The sequence below is a fragment of the Scyliorhinus canicula genome, chromosome 5 (assembly GCF_902713615.1).
Source record: "Scyliorhinus canicula chromosome 5, sScyCan1.1, whole genome shotgun sequence".
Lineage (NCBI taxonomy): Eukaryota > Metazoa > Chordata > Chondrichthyes > Carcharhiniformes > Scyliorhinidae > Scyliorhinus > Scyliorhinus canicula.
The window spans coordinates 45,784,260-45,800,242 of record NC_052150.1 but is presented as its reverse complement, the minus strand read 5'-3'; the positions used below and the strand labels follow the sequence as shown (position 1 = coordinate 45,800,242).

The 15,983-nt window shown below is 46.3% G+C and overlaps 1 protein-coding gene across 4 annotated transcripts in view; it reads left to right on the top strand.

Moving 5' to 3' along the window:
• The window catches only part of LOC119965944 (lysine-specific histone demethylase 1B), a 160,758-nt gene that overhangs the window by 96,285 nt on the left and 48,490 nt on the right, over window positions 1-15,983 (top strand). For all 4 annotated transcript variants that reach the window (XM_038796978.1, XM_038796976.1, XM_038796979.1 and 1 more), the window contains 2 exons: window positions 91-222; window positions 15,627-15,701. In XM_038796978.1, the coding sequence (XP_038652906.1) occupies window positions 91-222; window positions 15,627-15,701 (207 nt within the window). The remainder of the gene's footprint in view (window positions 1-90; window positions 223-15,626; window positions 15,702-15,983) is intronic.

The following is a 15,983-nucleotide window of genomic DNA, read 5'->3' as shown; positions in this document are numbered from 1 at the left end:
CCTCTTAATACAATTGTCTAATTGTTTAAAAAAAGTCAGAGGTACAAATATATATTCCCTCCTTTAATTGACATTTGACTTTTATTGCAGGTATCTGCTCGTTCCTGGGACCACAATGAGTTTTTTGCTCAATTTGCAGGTGATCATACACTTTTCACATCAGGTTATTCTGCCATCATCAAGAAACTCGGTGATTGTCTGGACATACGACTTAATACTCCAGTAAGTTTTGCATTTTACATAGCAGTCTTGTTCGTAAAATTCAAGCTGGCAAAACCTTAGACAGTTTATTATGGTGGCGATGCTAATAACAGGACATATATTTTAACTGAGGTAAAGCAATTATGTTTTCTGTTGGTTCTGTCCCGCTGGAGCTTTGCCAGATGTATTGAACTTCAATGATGAATGGTACTGACTTTTATCAAAGCAGTTCATTTTTACTTTATTGATGGGTATCAAAAATTGCAGTTCTAGAAGTCCAGTACTTCTAAACTTTGCATCTGCTGAAATTGTTCATTTCTCAGCAAACTTCTCTTTCTAGAACTACAATTATGGCCTGACCATATCCTGTATCATCTACTTGTCCAAAACCTTGAGACCCAGTGTCTTCCGCTGAACTGCTGTTAGTTGCCTCCTTACATGGTTTACTCTAATGTCACCCTGATCTCTGAGGAATATGTTGTGTGGGTGGTATTTTCCAATACATTTTTTTCAAAATAACATGAAAAGTTTGAATCTTTTGGAGTGAGTAATATTTAAAGTTGAAAAGTAGCTGCTTCTCAATTTTTTCTTCTATCAAGAAATTTGTAATTGTCTATGATGTATTTTCATTAGTATCTTGGTATTTTGGTTTTAAATATTGTTCTTTGTGCGTATTTATTTACTTTTGACCACACAAAATGTTAAAGTCCTAATGGCGCATACGGAGGCTCATCAGAGCAATCATTTTAAGTCTCATTCCCTCGATACATCCCTGTAGCCCCACAAATTTATTTCCCCAAGTGCCCATGCAATTTCCTTTTTGAAATCATTTGAATCTCTCCATTTGCAAAGCTTATGCAATAGTTTCCAGGGTCATTACCACTCTGCATAAAAATAGTTGTTCCTCGCATCCTTAGCACACAAACCCCCCCCCCCACCCCCACCTTTTGCCTGAAACTGTACATTTGTGACACTTCATACCCATCAGCTAATGGGAACATCTTATCTTGTTTACTTTATCTAATCCTGTTATAATTTTGTTTACCTCTATCAAATTTATTATTCACAGTGGGGGAAAAAAACAACTTCTATAACCCAACCATGTAGCTCAAATCATATATGCCTGGAACTATTCTGGTAAATCTCTTCTGTGCCTTCCAAAGGACCTGCTCATTTTGTTCTCTTGTGTGGTGACCAGAAGTGGATGCAGTATTGGCCAGAGCTTTATAAAGACTCAACTTAACTTCTTTGTGTTTGTATTCAATACTTGTATTTATGAAGCCAGGATCCATGTGATTTGTGAATTATTTTCTCAATATGCCCTGTCACCTTCAAAGATCTATGTACAAGAGCTCCCAGGAGCTTCTGTTATCCTTTAAAACTGTGTCATTTAGTCTATATGCCTCTCCTTACCCTTTTTTGAAAAATACATAACCGTAAACTTCTCTTATTCCATCTGCTATTGGTCTGCCCTATCTACTAGCCGAACTATCATATTGCAGATGGTTGGTATCATCCTCACGATTGCCAAAATTCCAAGTTCAGCACCATTGTGAAATGTACTTTTTCTCTAGTCCAATGTAATAGAATATCAAAATAGAATTCATGTAGCACAGAAGGAGGCCAGTTGACCTGTTGTCTGTGTCGGCACTTTGCAAGAGCAACTCAGCTTGTCCCGTTCCCCCATCTTTTCCCTGTAGCTTTGCAATGCTTTTCTCTTCAGGCAATTATCCAATTCCCTTTTTGAAGCCCTGATTTAAATCTGCTTCCAACAGATTTTGGACAATGCATTCCAGATACTAACCACTCTTAAGTAAAAAGGTTTTTTTCCTCCTGTTTCTTCTGGGTCTTTTGCCATGCACCTTAAATGGGTATCCTTTGATTCCACCAATGGGAACAGTTTCACCCTATCTACTCTGTGCAGAACATTCATGATTTTGAACATCCCTTCTCAACCTCGAAGAAGAACTGTCACAGCTTCTTCAATCTATCCATGTAACTGGAAGTCTTTCATCCCTTGAACTACTGCCATTAATGTTTTTTTGCACCCTCTCTAATGCCTTCATGTCCTTCCTGAACTGTGGTGCCTAGATTTCAACACACTGCTCCATTTGAGGGGGAACATGTTGTTTAAATGTTAACTATAACCATTTGTACTCTATGCTTCTGTTTATAAATCCCAACATCCTCCGTGGCCGATTAACTTGCATTCTCAAGATGCTCTACTCTGTTCAGTGATTTATTCACAAATGTCCCCAAATCCCATTGCTCCTGCGTCACTTTTAGAATTATGTTGCTTTCCTTGTTCTTCTTCCCAAAATATATCGCATCACATTTCTCTGCATTGTGTTTTATTTGGCATATGCCCATCTGTTCCACCAGCCTGTTTATAAAGTCTTGAAGTCTATCACTTTCCTTCTTACTGTTCACAATACTTCGCAGCTTTGTGTTATCTGCAAATTTATGCCTTGTACACCTAAGTCTAAGTCATTTAATATAGATCAAGAAAAACAGTTCTTCTAATACTCTCAAGAGACCCATTGTGCCCTGCCCTCCAGTCCAAGACCCAAGACTATAGGGTTGAAGGAGCAGGAATTGATCTTGTGGACAAGCTGAACTCCAAATGGGCATCTAAGAAAATAGGAGAGAAAAATATGAGTGCAGGACTTGGGCAAACGTGGACTCCTACAGTAAGTTTAGGCTGTTGGGCTTTTTTTAAAAAAACATTTTATTGAGATATTTTTGGTTTTACAACAACGACAAAATAATTTATACATAAGTCTATAAACACAGTGCAAAAAAGCCTGCTTCCTCCCATACAGGTCCCACCTTTATTAACCCCCTACTCGAAACTAAACTAACCCTCCCCTCTTCTGCTGACGTTTAATTTTCTGCAAAGAAGTCGACGAACGGTTGCCACCTCCAGGCGAACCCTAACAGTGACCCTCTCAAGGTAAACTTCATTTTCTCCAAACAGAGAAAGCCAGCCATGTCAGTTAGTCAGGTCTCTGACTTTGGGGGCTTTGAGTCTCCCCAAGCTAATAATATCCGTCTCCGGGCTATCAGGGAAGTAAAGGTCAGAATGTCTGCCTCTTTCTCCTCCTGGGTTCCCGGATCTCCCGACACCCCGAAAACCGCCACCTCCGGACTCGGTGCCACCCTTGTTTTTAACACCGTAGACATGACGTCTGAAAATCCCTGGGCTGGTTTAGCTCACAAGGCTAAATCGCTGGCTTTTAAAGCAGACCAAGCAGGCCAGCAGCACGGTTCGATTCCCGTACCAGCCTCCCCGGACAGGCGCCGGAATGTGGCGACTAGGGGCTTTTCACAGTAACTTCATTGAAGCCTACTCGTGACAATAAGCGATTTTCATTTTCATTTTCATGTCCAAAACATGTGGGCATGGTTCGCTGCCCCCCCTACACACCTTGCACACCTATCTTCGATACCAAAGAACCTGCTCATCCGGACCACTGTCATGTGTGAGCCCGGTGAAGTGATGTATGTTGTGGACACGTTGACTCAACGCCTCTGCCCAGAGACCATCCTCTATCTCCTCCTAACACCTCCCAATTGCGCTTCAGCTCCTCAGTTTGCGTGTCCTCTGACCCCATGAGCTCCTTATAGATGTCGGAGACCTTCTCTTCTTCCACCCACACCCTGGAAACTACCCTATCCTGAATCTCCCTTGGTGGTAGGAGCGGGAAAGTTGAGACTTGTCTACGAAGGAAGTCCCGCACCTGCAGGTACCTAAATTTGTTTCCCCTCGCCAATCCAAATTTCTCCTCCAGCTCCCTCAAGCTAGGAAAGCGCCCTTCTATAACCATATACTTCATCCTCTCAATTCCTCCCTTCTGCCATCTCCGAAACCGCACCCCCCCCCCCCCCCCCCCCGTCCATCCTTCCCGGGGCAAACCGGTGGTTATTGCAGATTGGAGGCCAGACCAATGCTCCCTCCGCTCCCACATGCTTCCTCCATTTCCCCCAGACTCTCAGGACTGCCACCACCACGGGGCTGATGGAGTACCGTGCCGGCGGGACCGGCAGAGGCGCCGTTATCATCGTCCCCAAACTGGTGCCCTTACATGAGGCCGCCTCCATACGCTCTCATGCCGACCCTCCCCCCACCACGCACTTCCTGATCATGGCTATATTCGCCGCCCAATAATAGTTACTGAAGTTCGGCAGTGCCAGTCCGCCCTCTCTCCGCTCAAAACCATCCCCTTTTTTACTCGCGGGGTCTTACCCACCCATACAAAGCCCGTGATAACTTTGTTAACCCGTTTAAAAAAGGTCCGCGGAATAAAGATGGGGAGACGCTGGAACACAAACAGGAATCTTGGAAGGACTGCCATCTTCACTGTCTGGACTCTCCCAGCTGGTGACAACAGGAGAGCGTCCCACCTCCGAAAATCGTCCTTCATTTGCTCCACCAGAAGGGCCAGATTACGTTTGTGTGACTGTTCCCATTCCCGCGCCACTTGGATGCCTAGATATCTAAAGCTGCCCCCATCACTTCAAACGGCAGTTCCCCAGTTGCCTCTCCTGTCCCGCAAGCATTTCACTTTTCCCCAAATTTAGTTTGTACCCTGAAAACCGGCCAATTTCCCCCAGAATCCTCCTGATTTCTTCCATCCCCTCTACTGGGTCCGATACATACCGGAGCAGGCCGTCTGCGTAAAGTGTGACTCTGTGTTCCACTCCCGCCACCATCCCCCCCCCAAACCCCCAGCCCCCAGCCCCTTGAGGCTCTCAGCGCAATTGCCAGCAGCTCTATAGCTAGCTCGAACAATAGTGGGGAGAGGGGGCACTTGTGTGTCTCGCCTCCCCCGATGTAGCCTAAAATAGTCCGATGTCGTCCTATTCATCCGTACGTTCGCCACAGGGGCCTGATACAGCAACCTGACCCAGTCAATAAAGCCCCGCCCAAATCTGAACCGTCCCAGTACCTCTCACAGATATTCCCATTCTACTCGATCAAAAGCCTTCTCTGCGTCCATTGTGACCACTACCTCCACCTCCCTACCTTCTGGGGTGCCCTGATCGCATTGAGCAACCTTCTTACATTGGACACCAACTGCCTTCCCTTAACGAACCCCGTCTGGTCCTCCGCAATCATATCCGGAACACAGTCTTCAATCCTAGAGGACAAAGTTTTGGACAACAGTTTGGCGCCCACATTCAGTAGGGATATCGGCCTGTCGGACCCACACAGCTCCGGAACCTTATCCCGCTTCAGAATCAGCGAGATCGTGGCCTGTGACATTGTCGGGGGAAGCACCCCTCTCTCCCTTGCCTCATTGAACATCCTCATCAACAGCGGCCCCAATATCCCAGCGAACATTTTATAGAACGCCGCTGGGTACCCATTTGGCCCCGGGGCTTTAACCAACTGCATGGCCTTCAGCCCCTCCACTATCTCTTCGATCCCTTCTCCCAGCTCCCCATCCACCTTCGGGAAATTCAGCCACCCTAGGCAGTGCCTCATCCCCTCTGGCCCCAGTGGGGGCTCCGACCCGTACAGCCTCATAGAAAACTCCTTAAATGCCTTATTCACCCCTGCTGAGTCTCCCACCAGGCTCCCATCTCCATCCTCCCATCTCCATCCTTTACTTTCCCTATCTCCTTGGTTGCCTCCCTCTTTCTAAGCTGCTGTGCAAGCATTCTGCTGGCCTCTCCGTGCTCATAAATCGTCCTCCCCACCTTTCTCAGCTGCTCCACAATGCTCTCTGTGGTTAACAAGCCAAACTCTGCCTGTAGCCTCCGCCATTCCCTTAAAAGCCCGGCCTATGGGGTCTCTGCATGCCTCCTGTTGACCTGTAGTATCTCCTTTACCAGTCGGTCCGTCTCTGTCCTGTCTACCTTCTCCCTGTGGGCCCATATCGAGATCAGCTCCCCTCTAACTACTGCCTTCAATGCCTCCCAGACCACCACTGCCGAAATTTACCCCGTGTCATTGACCTCCAGCTAATTCTGAATACATTTCCTCAACCACCCACACACCTCCTCATCTGCTAAATGCCCCACGTCTAACCTCCAGTGCGGGCGCTGATTACTTTCTTTACTAAGCTGTAGGTCAACCCAGTGCGGGGCATGGTCTGAGATTGTGATCGCCAAGTACCCCGTGTCCACCACCCCCGTCAGTAGAGCCCTGCTCAGAATAAAGAAATCGATCCGGGAGTACACTTTATGCAGGTGTGAGTAGAAGGAGAACTCCTTCACCTTTGGCTGCCCAAATCTCCATGGTCCACCCTCCCCATCTGCTCCATGAACCCTTTTAGCTCCTTAGCCATTGCTGGCATCCTGCCCGTTTTTGAGCTTGACCAGTCTAAACCAGGGTCAATAACTGTATTGAAGTCCCCTCCCATGACCAGTTTATGCAAATCCAGATCCGGTATCTTCCCCAGCATCCTCTTTTTATAAACTCCACATCGTCCCAGTTTGGCACGTATATATTTACTAGTACCACCTGCACCCCTCCAATTTCCCACTGACCATAATTTGCCGGCCTCCCCCATCTGAAACTATTCTTGCCGCCTCAAACATCACTCGCTTGTTGATCAGGATCGAGACCCCTCTGGTCTTCGAGTCCAGTCCCGAGTGAAAAACCTGTCCGACCCAACCTGTCCTTAACCTAATCTGGTCAGCTACTCTAAGGTGCGTCTCCTGCAGCATTACCACGTCCCCCTTCAGTCCCCTCAAATCCACGAACATGTGTGCCCTCTTGACCGGCCCATTGAGCCCTCTTACATTCCAGGTGATCAGTCCAGTTGGGGGGGGCCAATCAGCCATCCCCTCACTTGGGCCAGTCGCCAGCCCGCGCCGCATGTCTCCACTGGCCCGCCCCCAGGCAGCCTCTGCCCCCAACCTCCTCACTGTCCCTCAGCAAAAGTCCCTCCCTCGTTGGCAGAACTCACCCCCCCCCTCGTAACAGCACAAAATAAATCAACCCCTTTGATAAGCCTAACATCTGCTCTCCCCCACTATATTTCTGTAAGCTAGCCCGCCCAGTGCGCTTGGTGGCCCTCGCCCCTGGCGCCAGACAATCTCCCACCTATTGATCCCTCCCCACCGCTCATTCATACATATTCAAATAAAAAACAATCCCAACACTAATGTCTGACACAGATTTTTTTTTAAACCCAAGTTGAACACAAAAAAAGGTCAAGCAAAAGATCCAACATCTGAACAAATACACCTCCATCCCCCAACAGTGCAAATGCAAACTTTACCTCACTCAGTTCTGCAGCTGGCCCCAGATCCATACAGCAGGCATAACAAATAATGTCCGAAAAAGCTAGAAACAAGAAACGTTTTTTTGAATAACATAAACACTACAGCAAAATTCAACGTTCTCAGTCTGACACCAGTCCTTTCCTTTTCGCGAAGTCCAGCCCTTCCTCAGGCGACTCGAAACAGAAATGTTGCTCCTCGTGTGTGACCCAGCGGTGGGCTAGATACAACAGCCCAAACTTCACCTTTTTCTTGAAAAGGGTCGACCTGATCTGGTTAAACCCCGCCCTGCTCTTCTCCTGGCCACCACCACACTCCGGTCTTGATAGAGGGGAGGGAGGGGGGGGGGGTTCCCATTCGCGGCTTCCTTCCATTCGCGGCTTCCTCGCATGCGCTCTGTGAGCCCTGTCCACCTCCAAGGGTCGGGGGAATGCCCCATCCCCAGCAGCTTCTCGAACATGGCCGCTATGTATGCCCCAGCGTCCGCTCCTTCGGATCTCTCCGGGAGCCCAACGATCCTCAAGTTCTGCCAACGGTACTTGTTCTCTAGGTCCTCCACCTTCTCCAGGAGCCTATTCTGCTGGTCTCTTAGCATTCCCACCTTCACCTCCACTGCTGTTTGATGTTCCTCCTGGTCAGCCAGCGCCTTCTCTACTTTCTGGATCGCCCAATCTTGGGCATCCAATGTAAGTTCCAGCCGTGAAATTGCCCCTTTAATCGGGTCCAAGCAGTCCCGCTTCTGCTTGGCAAAGCCCTCCTGGATAACTTGCATCAACTGCTCCATTGACCGCTGGGTCGACGAGCCTGAGGTCCGGTCCTCCGCCATGCTTCCTCCAGGTGCTTCTTCAGCCCAAGCCTTCTCTGTCTTTCTGTTTCTGCCTTTGCGAGCACTTCTAGTCCTCCTCTCTATGCACCGATGTGGGAATTCAGTTTACAATTGCCTCTGTCATCAATTTTTCAAATCAAGTCCGGTAAAAAATCGGGGGGAAAAGGTCCGAAAGTCCGACCCGAGCGGGAGCCACCAAATGTGCGACTTACTCCTTCATAGCCGGCATCGGAAGTCCCTGGGCTATTAGGCTTTATGGACAAAAGGAAGTGGTTAAGACAGCTTATTGGATTGTCTCAGCCTTAATGACAAAAGTCCATGAGCTGCTTTCACTTTGAGGGTGGACGGAGGAGTAGCGAGCATTTTACAAAGATGATTGTTAGTGGAGAAGAAGATGGGGTCTATCATTGCATTCCAGGATGATTCAATTTTGTAGGGGAGAGCTGGACCTGATCATTTAAACCATTACTGGGGTGATGTATGTATTAATGTGTTACAGCTGTGGCTTGTGAGAGGTAGTGGGTATGTTTGTGATCCATGATAACACATCTGCAGTAAGTGCCTGCAAATTCAAAGAACTTTTAATGCTCCGAGTTAATGAGCTGGAGTTCAAGCTTTGGACATTATGATGCACGAGGGATGGGGAAAGTTACCTGGATGGTTTCTTCCAGGAAGCAGTCACATCCCTTGTGCTGAGTTCTCCAGATTGTGTCCTTGGTCAGGGACAGTTGGCTGTGCCTCCTGAGAGAGGCAGGTATTGGGCTCAAGAAGCTGACAACGGAGAAGCCTCAGCCCTTGCATTTGGTGTGAGGTTCTTGGAGCTTGTGTGGGTGAGAGCAAAGTCTGCAGGGAGCATGCACAACCTAAGAACAGCACATAGTACAGAGGGCCATTTAAGTGGAGAAAGCAAAAAAGAAATGTTGTTATAGTAGGGGACAGTATAGTTATGGGGACAGACACTGCTCTGTGCAGCTGAGTGTGAACTCCGATAGCTGTGTTGCCCGCCTGGCGCCGTCTTTAAGTATATCTCGGCTGGAAAACTACTTGGAGTGGGTATGGAAGTGTCCAGTTGTCGTGGTCCATGTGAGTGTCAGTGACATAGATAGGACCATGAAGGATTTCTGCTGAGGGAATATGAGCAGTTCTGGACTAAATTAAAAAGCAGGATTATAAAGCTAATAACTTAATAGTAAGCAAGAGGAAATTGGCATAGGGTATACAAGATCAGAGTTGAATCTATGGCTTAAAGATTGACCTGGGAAAAATGGGTTTTGATTCATGGGACACTGGCACCAGTACTGGGGAAAGGGGAAGCTGGGATCTCCTCAATTGAACCATGCTGGGACCAGTGTGGCGAATCGTACAACCAGGACAGGAGAGGGGCGGGGGATTAAACTAAAGAGTGTGTGGGTTGGGGAGGGTGCGAGGTTCACGAGGGGTGATTTGGAAAGTTGAAGAGAAAGGACAAGGCAATAATGCAGGGTAATGCTGTGGGTAATGATAACCAGGGTATGACAGCAAGGAACAGAGTGTACAATCGTAAAAATACATTGGCAAATAAAGTCAGATTGTGGAAAAATGGTAAAACAACCATTAAAGAATTAAAGGCTCTTATTTAAATGCATGCAAAATTAGTTGTAAGGTGGATGAATTGGTAGCACAATTAGAAATAAATGAATATGATATGATAGATAATAGAGACATGGTTGCAAAGTGACCATGGCTGGGACCTGATATTTTAGGGTATTTGACATTTTGGAAGGACTGGAAGAAAAGAAAAGGAGCTGGGGTGTCATTGTTACCACAAGGATGTGACCGGTACAGTAGAGAGAAATGACCTTGGTTCGGAAGATCAAAATGGAGAATCAATTTGGCTGGAGAAAAGGAAGAAATCTCTTGTGGGAGTAGATTAGAGGCCCCGCTGACAGTGGCTACACTGCAGGACAGAATATAAGTCAATAGAAACATTTTAATACCCAATTCTTTTTTCCAATTAAGGGGCAATTGTGCCCATTAGAGCCCCCCCCCCCCCCACCATTTCACATGCCAAACCCAGTGTTGCTCGATATGCTGTCCTTAATTTGCTCTGTTTTAATTACGTTTGCTCAAGAGTCGCCAGGTATGTTTTTGATAACGCCACAAGGTTCAAAACCGAATACTGATCAAAGACGCGATACATCAGTTAGTAAGTTTGAAATCAATGCACATTTATTTATACACACACAGTCAATTATACTCATGCACAAACTCTACTCACAAAACTACAACTACTACTAAAAGCCTGTACTTAGCTTCGGGTGCCCACTCAGTCAGAGGAACAATGGCTGTTGTCCGGTTCTGAGGCTGCTGGCATCGAACTGGTATAGAACAGTAGCTAGGAGCGCCTATCTTGTAGCGTGCGTTGACTTTAGACTTGCTTGGCGGGTCTCTCGTCGCTGAGAGCCAAGGTGAAGGTGAAGAAGAAGAGAGCGATCTGTCTTGGGGGCTCCTCTTTATACCCCAAAAGAGCTTCGTGCTCTTTTGGGCGGTTCTTGAACTTGGCCCCAATTAATTGGACCATGTCCTAATCATTTGTATTGATTTCTCCAATAAAGGGGTCGTTGCTTGATCACTGGGCGGGTCCTAGGTGACAGTTGGCCTGCCTTTGTTTTAGTCTCCACTGGCGCCGGGGAGTCTGCCCTGGTACCGATTGCTTAAATGTTTCTCTTTTGTCCCTGGAGATAACTCATTACTATACTAATGGATTGTAGTATCGGTTTTGTCTGGGAGCTGCAAACTCCAATCCACAGGCAAACCATGCACCTGCTTGTTTTCTTAGCACTGTCCAATTTTCCCTTTACTCTTTGCAAGTGTCCATTTTGAAATCGGGACGTGGCCACCCCAGGTGGCTACACCAGGCCTCTCAAAACCAGTTCCCCTCACTGGCACCTGCCAGCCTGACCCCTGCAGTCGCCTGGATTTATCTCTTGGTTGGGCTCCTCTTCATTGGAGCTGCCTGTAATCCTTTCAATAGCCACCATTCCTGCTTGATGGTGCTGGTACTACAGAGCTGTGATTGACTCTCAAAGGCAGAACTTTCTCCCAAGATAGGGGCAGAAGTCTCACCTTAAAGCAATTAACACTGCTCCCAGTGTTAAGTTGCTGCAGGGCATCCATCAGTATGGTGGGTAGGCCCACCACCGACTCCTTACAGGGGGGAAACGTCCATTGGGGGCGATTCTTCGAGCCCCGTGCCGGGCTGGAGAATCGTACCAACCGCGCCCCAACGCCGGCATACGATTCTCCGAGGTGCGGAGAATTTGCGCCGGCGTGTTTGGTGCGGCGGCGGCCATGGGCAGCTGGAATCGGCAGGGCTGCCTATTCTCTGGCCCAGATGGGCTGAGTCCCGCCGGTGCCGTTCACCCCTGGGTGGGGGGGGCCTCTGATGGGGTCCGGCCCGCGATCGGGGCCGGCCTCTTCCCGGGCCTGCTTACTGGCGCGGCCGGACCCTGAGCACCGACCCCATGTTGGGTCGGGACCGGCGCGCATAAAAAGTTCCCCGCGCATACGCAGGATGGTGCGGCCCAACTGGCATGCGCGGGTGGCGCGGTGCCCACTTGGCGCCATGTAAGGAGACTGGAAAGGCGTGAACCGCTCCAGCACGTGCTGGCCCCCTGTGGGGGCTAGACTAGGTCGTGCCCGGGCCTTGTTCGCGCCATCATGAAACGCGACGACATTCACGACGGTGTGAACACGGGGCCTCCATATTGGAGAATCGTCTTCATTTTGACTATTCCAAAACAATCCTGGCTGGTCTCTCAAATCTGCCTTCTATAAACTTGGGGTTATCCAAACCTCTGCTGCCTGTCTCTTAACTCATACCAAGTCCTATTCATCAATCACCTCTATGCGCCCCTGCCTACTTTGGCTACCAATCAAGAAACGTCTTGCTTTTAATATTCTCGTTATTCAGCAATGGTTATGCGATTGAATGTCATGGGGTGAAGGTTAGATTCTCTCTTGTTGGAGATGGTCATTGCCTGGCATTTTTCAGGTCCATTAGGGTACAATGGATAAAGTGCTCTCCTGCATTCAATAGTACTGAGATTAAAACTTGAAGGTGTCAATTTCCCTGTCAATTAATCTTTCCTTCAATTGAAAGCACAGACATCTGTTCAACCAGTGATCTGCTCCACTACTTCAAAAAGCTTCAATATATTCAGTCCTGTTCATCCTTTTGAAACAGCAATTTTGAATAGTGTGGGACGGCAGTCCCTGGCAGAAGGCTGGATTGTGACTTCAGGAAATATGCTTGACTTGCGATTCCCGCCTCGAAGATGAAAATGTAGGCTTGAGTATTAATGTTCCTGATTACGATCCAGTACCTCTTGCTGGAATATGTGTGTTCTGATTGGATGTCAGATAGGGGAAGAATCAGGTTTGGCTGTCATGACCCCTAGGCAAAGACTATCTGGGCTCACCTAAAGAATTGGCTCCTAAGTAAGGTACTGGGGGCAGGTAATCTCCTGCAACTCCAGCTTCCAGTACAGATGATGCAGAAGAAAGCCAGAGCTCCAAGAGGGAGTTAAGTGACTTCAATTCCACTCCGCTCAAAGCAGTACCTCGCTTTACTTTAGAGCTGACATATATAGTTTCCCCATCAGGAAACACTGATTCACAGACATATTAGCCGTATATTATTCCCTTCGACCAGCCACCAAGAAACAACTCTCACGCCACTATTGTGCTTCAACTCAGTAATAAATGATTGGATCCCATTCCCAACATTATTAGGTTAGACAGTCTTCTTCCATTGTTGAGCAGTTGGATCTTTTGTACTGAATGAACTTGTGTATTGTAAGAGGTTAGACAGAAAGAACAAAGGCCCTGATGAATTCATCCTGGTGTCTTAAAATAAGTGGCTGCTGAAATAGAAGATGCATTGGTTTTCATTTTTTTTAAATCCCTAGATCCTGGGAAAATCTAATCAGTTTGGAAAATAGTAAATTCAAGAAATGAATTCTGTCAAGAAATGAAGGAGACAGAAAGCAGGAAAGTACAGCTTAACATTTGTCATTGGGAACATGCTGGACTCTATTACTAAGGATGTTGTAGCATGACACTTAGAAAACCTCAATGCAATCTTGGCAGAGTCCACGTCATTCTATGAAAGGGAAATCATGTCTGACTAATTTATTGGAGTTCTTTGAGGAGGCACAACATTGTGGGCCGAAGGGCCTGTTCTGTGCTGTATTTTTCTATGTTTTCTATGGCACTTGTGTGGGTGCATGTTACTTGCCACTTCTCAGCCCAAGCCTGGGTCTTGCAGCATGTGCTTCAGTATCTGAGGAATCATGAATGGAGCTGAACACTACAATCATCAGCAAACGTCCCCACTTCTGACCTTGCGGTGGAGGTAAGGCGGCCATTGATGAAGCAGCTGAAGATATTTCGGCCTAAGTCATTGTCCTGAGGCACTCCTGTAGTGATGTCCATGGGCTGGGAGAGTGGAGAGTGATCCAACAACATTGAAGAACTTCAAAACCATCTAGGAAAAACAGCCCACTTGATTAAAGTCTCATTTTATCATCTTCAATATTTGCTCCCTCTACCAACTGTGCACTGTGGCTTACATGTGCATGATCTACAAGATGCAATGCAGCAACTTGCCAAGGCAACCTCAACAGCACCTCCCAATCCCATGACTATTCAAGATCCTGGGACTCCCTAATAACATTGCAGGATGACTTGCTCCACAATGACTTTAGTGTTTTGAGAAGATGGCTCACTGCCACTTCTCAAGGGCAATTAGTAGGCAATAAGTGCTCCAACACTGCCCACATACTGTGAATGATTTAAAAAAAGTAAGTCAAAGAATTTTATGCAAAACCCCCATGCGTCTCTCTTTTGCACCCTGTTTAAAATTATACTATTTAACTTGTAATGTATTTTTATTCTTCCCCTCGAAATATTTCACCTTCTACCTTTCTGCTTTGAATTTAATCTGTCCCATATCTGCCCATTTCCCCAGACTATTGTCTCTTGAAGTCCATTGTTATTTTCCTCACTGTTTATTAAACATTCATGTTTTGTGTCACATACAAATTTCAAAATTGTGTCCTGTACCCCAAAGTCCAAGTTGTTACTGTTTCTCAAAAACATCAGTGGTCTTGATACTAAACCCTAGTGGATACCTCTGTCTCCATCCAGACTGATCAACAGTCAATTGTGAATTAAATGAAAATAAAATGTCACCACAGCTAGAGGACTAGAAGCTACTCTCCCCTTTGAGAGAGAACTGAGTGGCGGTGATTTAACCTGAGGGTCACCGTGCCTCAGATGAAGGGCAAGCTTGAGAAGGTGGAGCCATCATGAATAACCGTGGCCATTATGGAACTGTTGGAGCGCAGCCATGTAAAACGCTAGAACACTACCTCAGCATGATTATTAGTGGGACGCTGAAATCCACCAAGTTTACAATGACTCCCAATTCTGTCAGATATCCCACATCCTTTTTCTTTTTAAAGTAAGAAGTCTTACAACACCAACCTCACCATTCACCTGAGGAAGGAGCTGCCCTCCGAAAGCTCGTGTTTGAATCAAACCTGTTGGACTTTAACCTGGTGTTGTAAGACTTCTTACTGTGCTCACCCCAGTCCAACGCCGGCATCTCCACATCATTTCTTTTTAAAGAGTACCCAATTTTTTTTCCCCAATGAAGGGGCAATTTAGCGTGGCCAATTCACCTACCCTGCACATCTTTGGGTTGTGGGGGCGAAACCCACGCAGACACGGGGAGAATGTGCAAACTCCACACGGACAGTGACCCAGAGCCGGGATCGAACCTGGGACCTCAGCGCCGTGAGGCAGCTGTGCTAACCACTAGGCCACCATGCTGCCCTAGCACATCATAATTTCTGTCCTTATTTTCAAAATATAATTGAGGATGCATCCCACACAAATCCGGTTACTTATCCATTTTAAGTACTGCTCCTTTTTCAATTTTTATCTCATCCAGTATCTCATAAATTGTTGTGTCTCAATGAAACTTGCCGCAATGACTTATTGATTGCAAAACTTCTGTGAGAATATTTTCATACATTAATAGCTTGGAGTATAACAAAAATGAGTCTCCAACTTGTCACTGTCAGCAAAATATGGATGCGCAATAGAATACAAAAGTAAAGTATTGAAAGGACTAGAAGTTGTAATAGTTTCGCTGTTAAGAACTGCAATGCAATACAGATTCACTTTAATAATCATCTTGTATTCAGCCTTTTGTCCATTAATTGCTTGAAATCAGATCAAAAAAGATTTTGAATTTCTTTCTGCTCAAGTGGTAGAAATTAGATATACAATTTGATCTATTTTTAAAAATCTTTTATAGGTACAGACCATTAATTACTCGGGAGATGATATTCGCATTGGAACAGCTAATGGAATGTTATGGACAACTCAGAAGGTAAATCTATAGAGTATTTTTTTATAATTAACTTGTGTGAGATTTACTTTGTGGAAAGATGCACATGATCTGACCACAATATTTTCTGAATGAGTACTGAAAGATTTATTAAGCTGTAGTAGTACAGAAACTATGAACTTTGCATGAAAAGAAAGGAAATTAAAACATCATAATTTGTACTGTCACTATGTTAGAGAAATTTTTTTTTTTTTTAAAGAGTACCCAGTTCATTTTTTCCAATTAAGGGGCAATTTAGCATGGCCAATCCACCAACCCTGCACA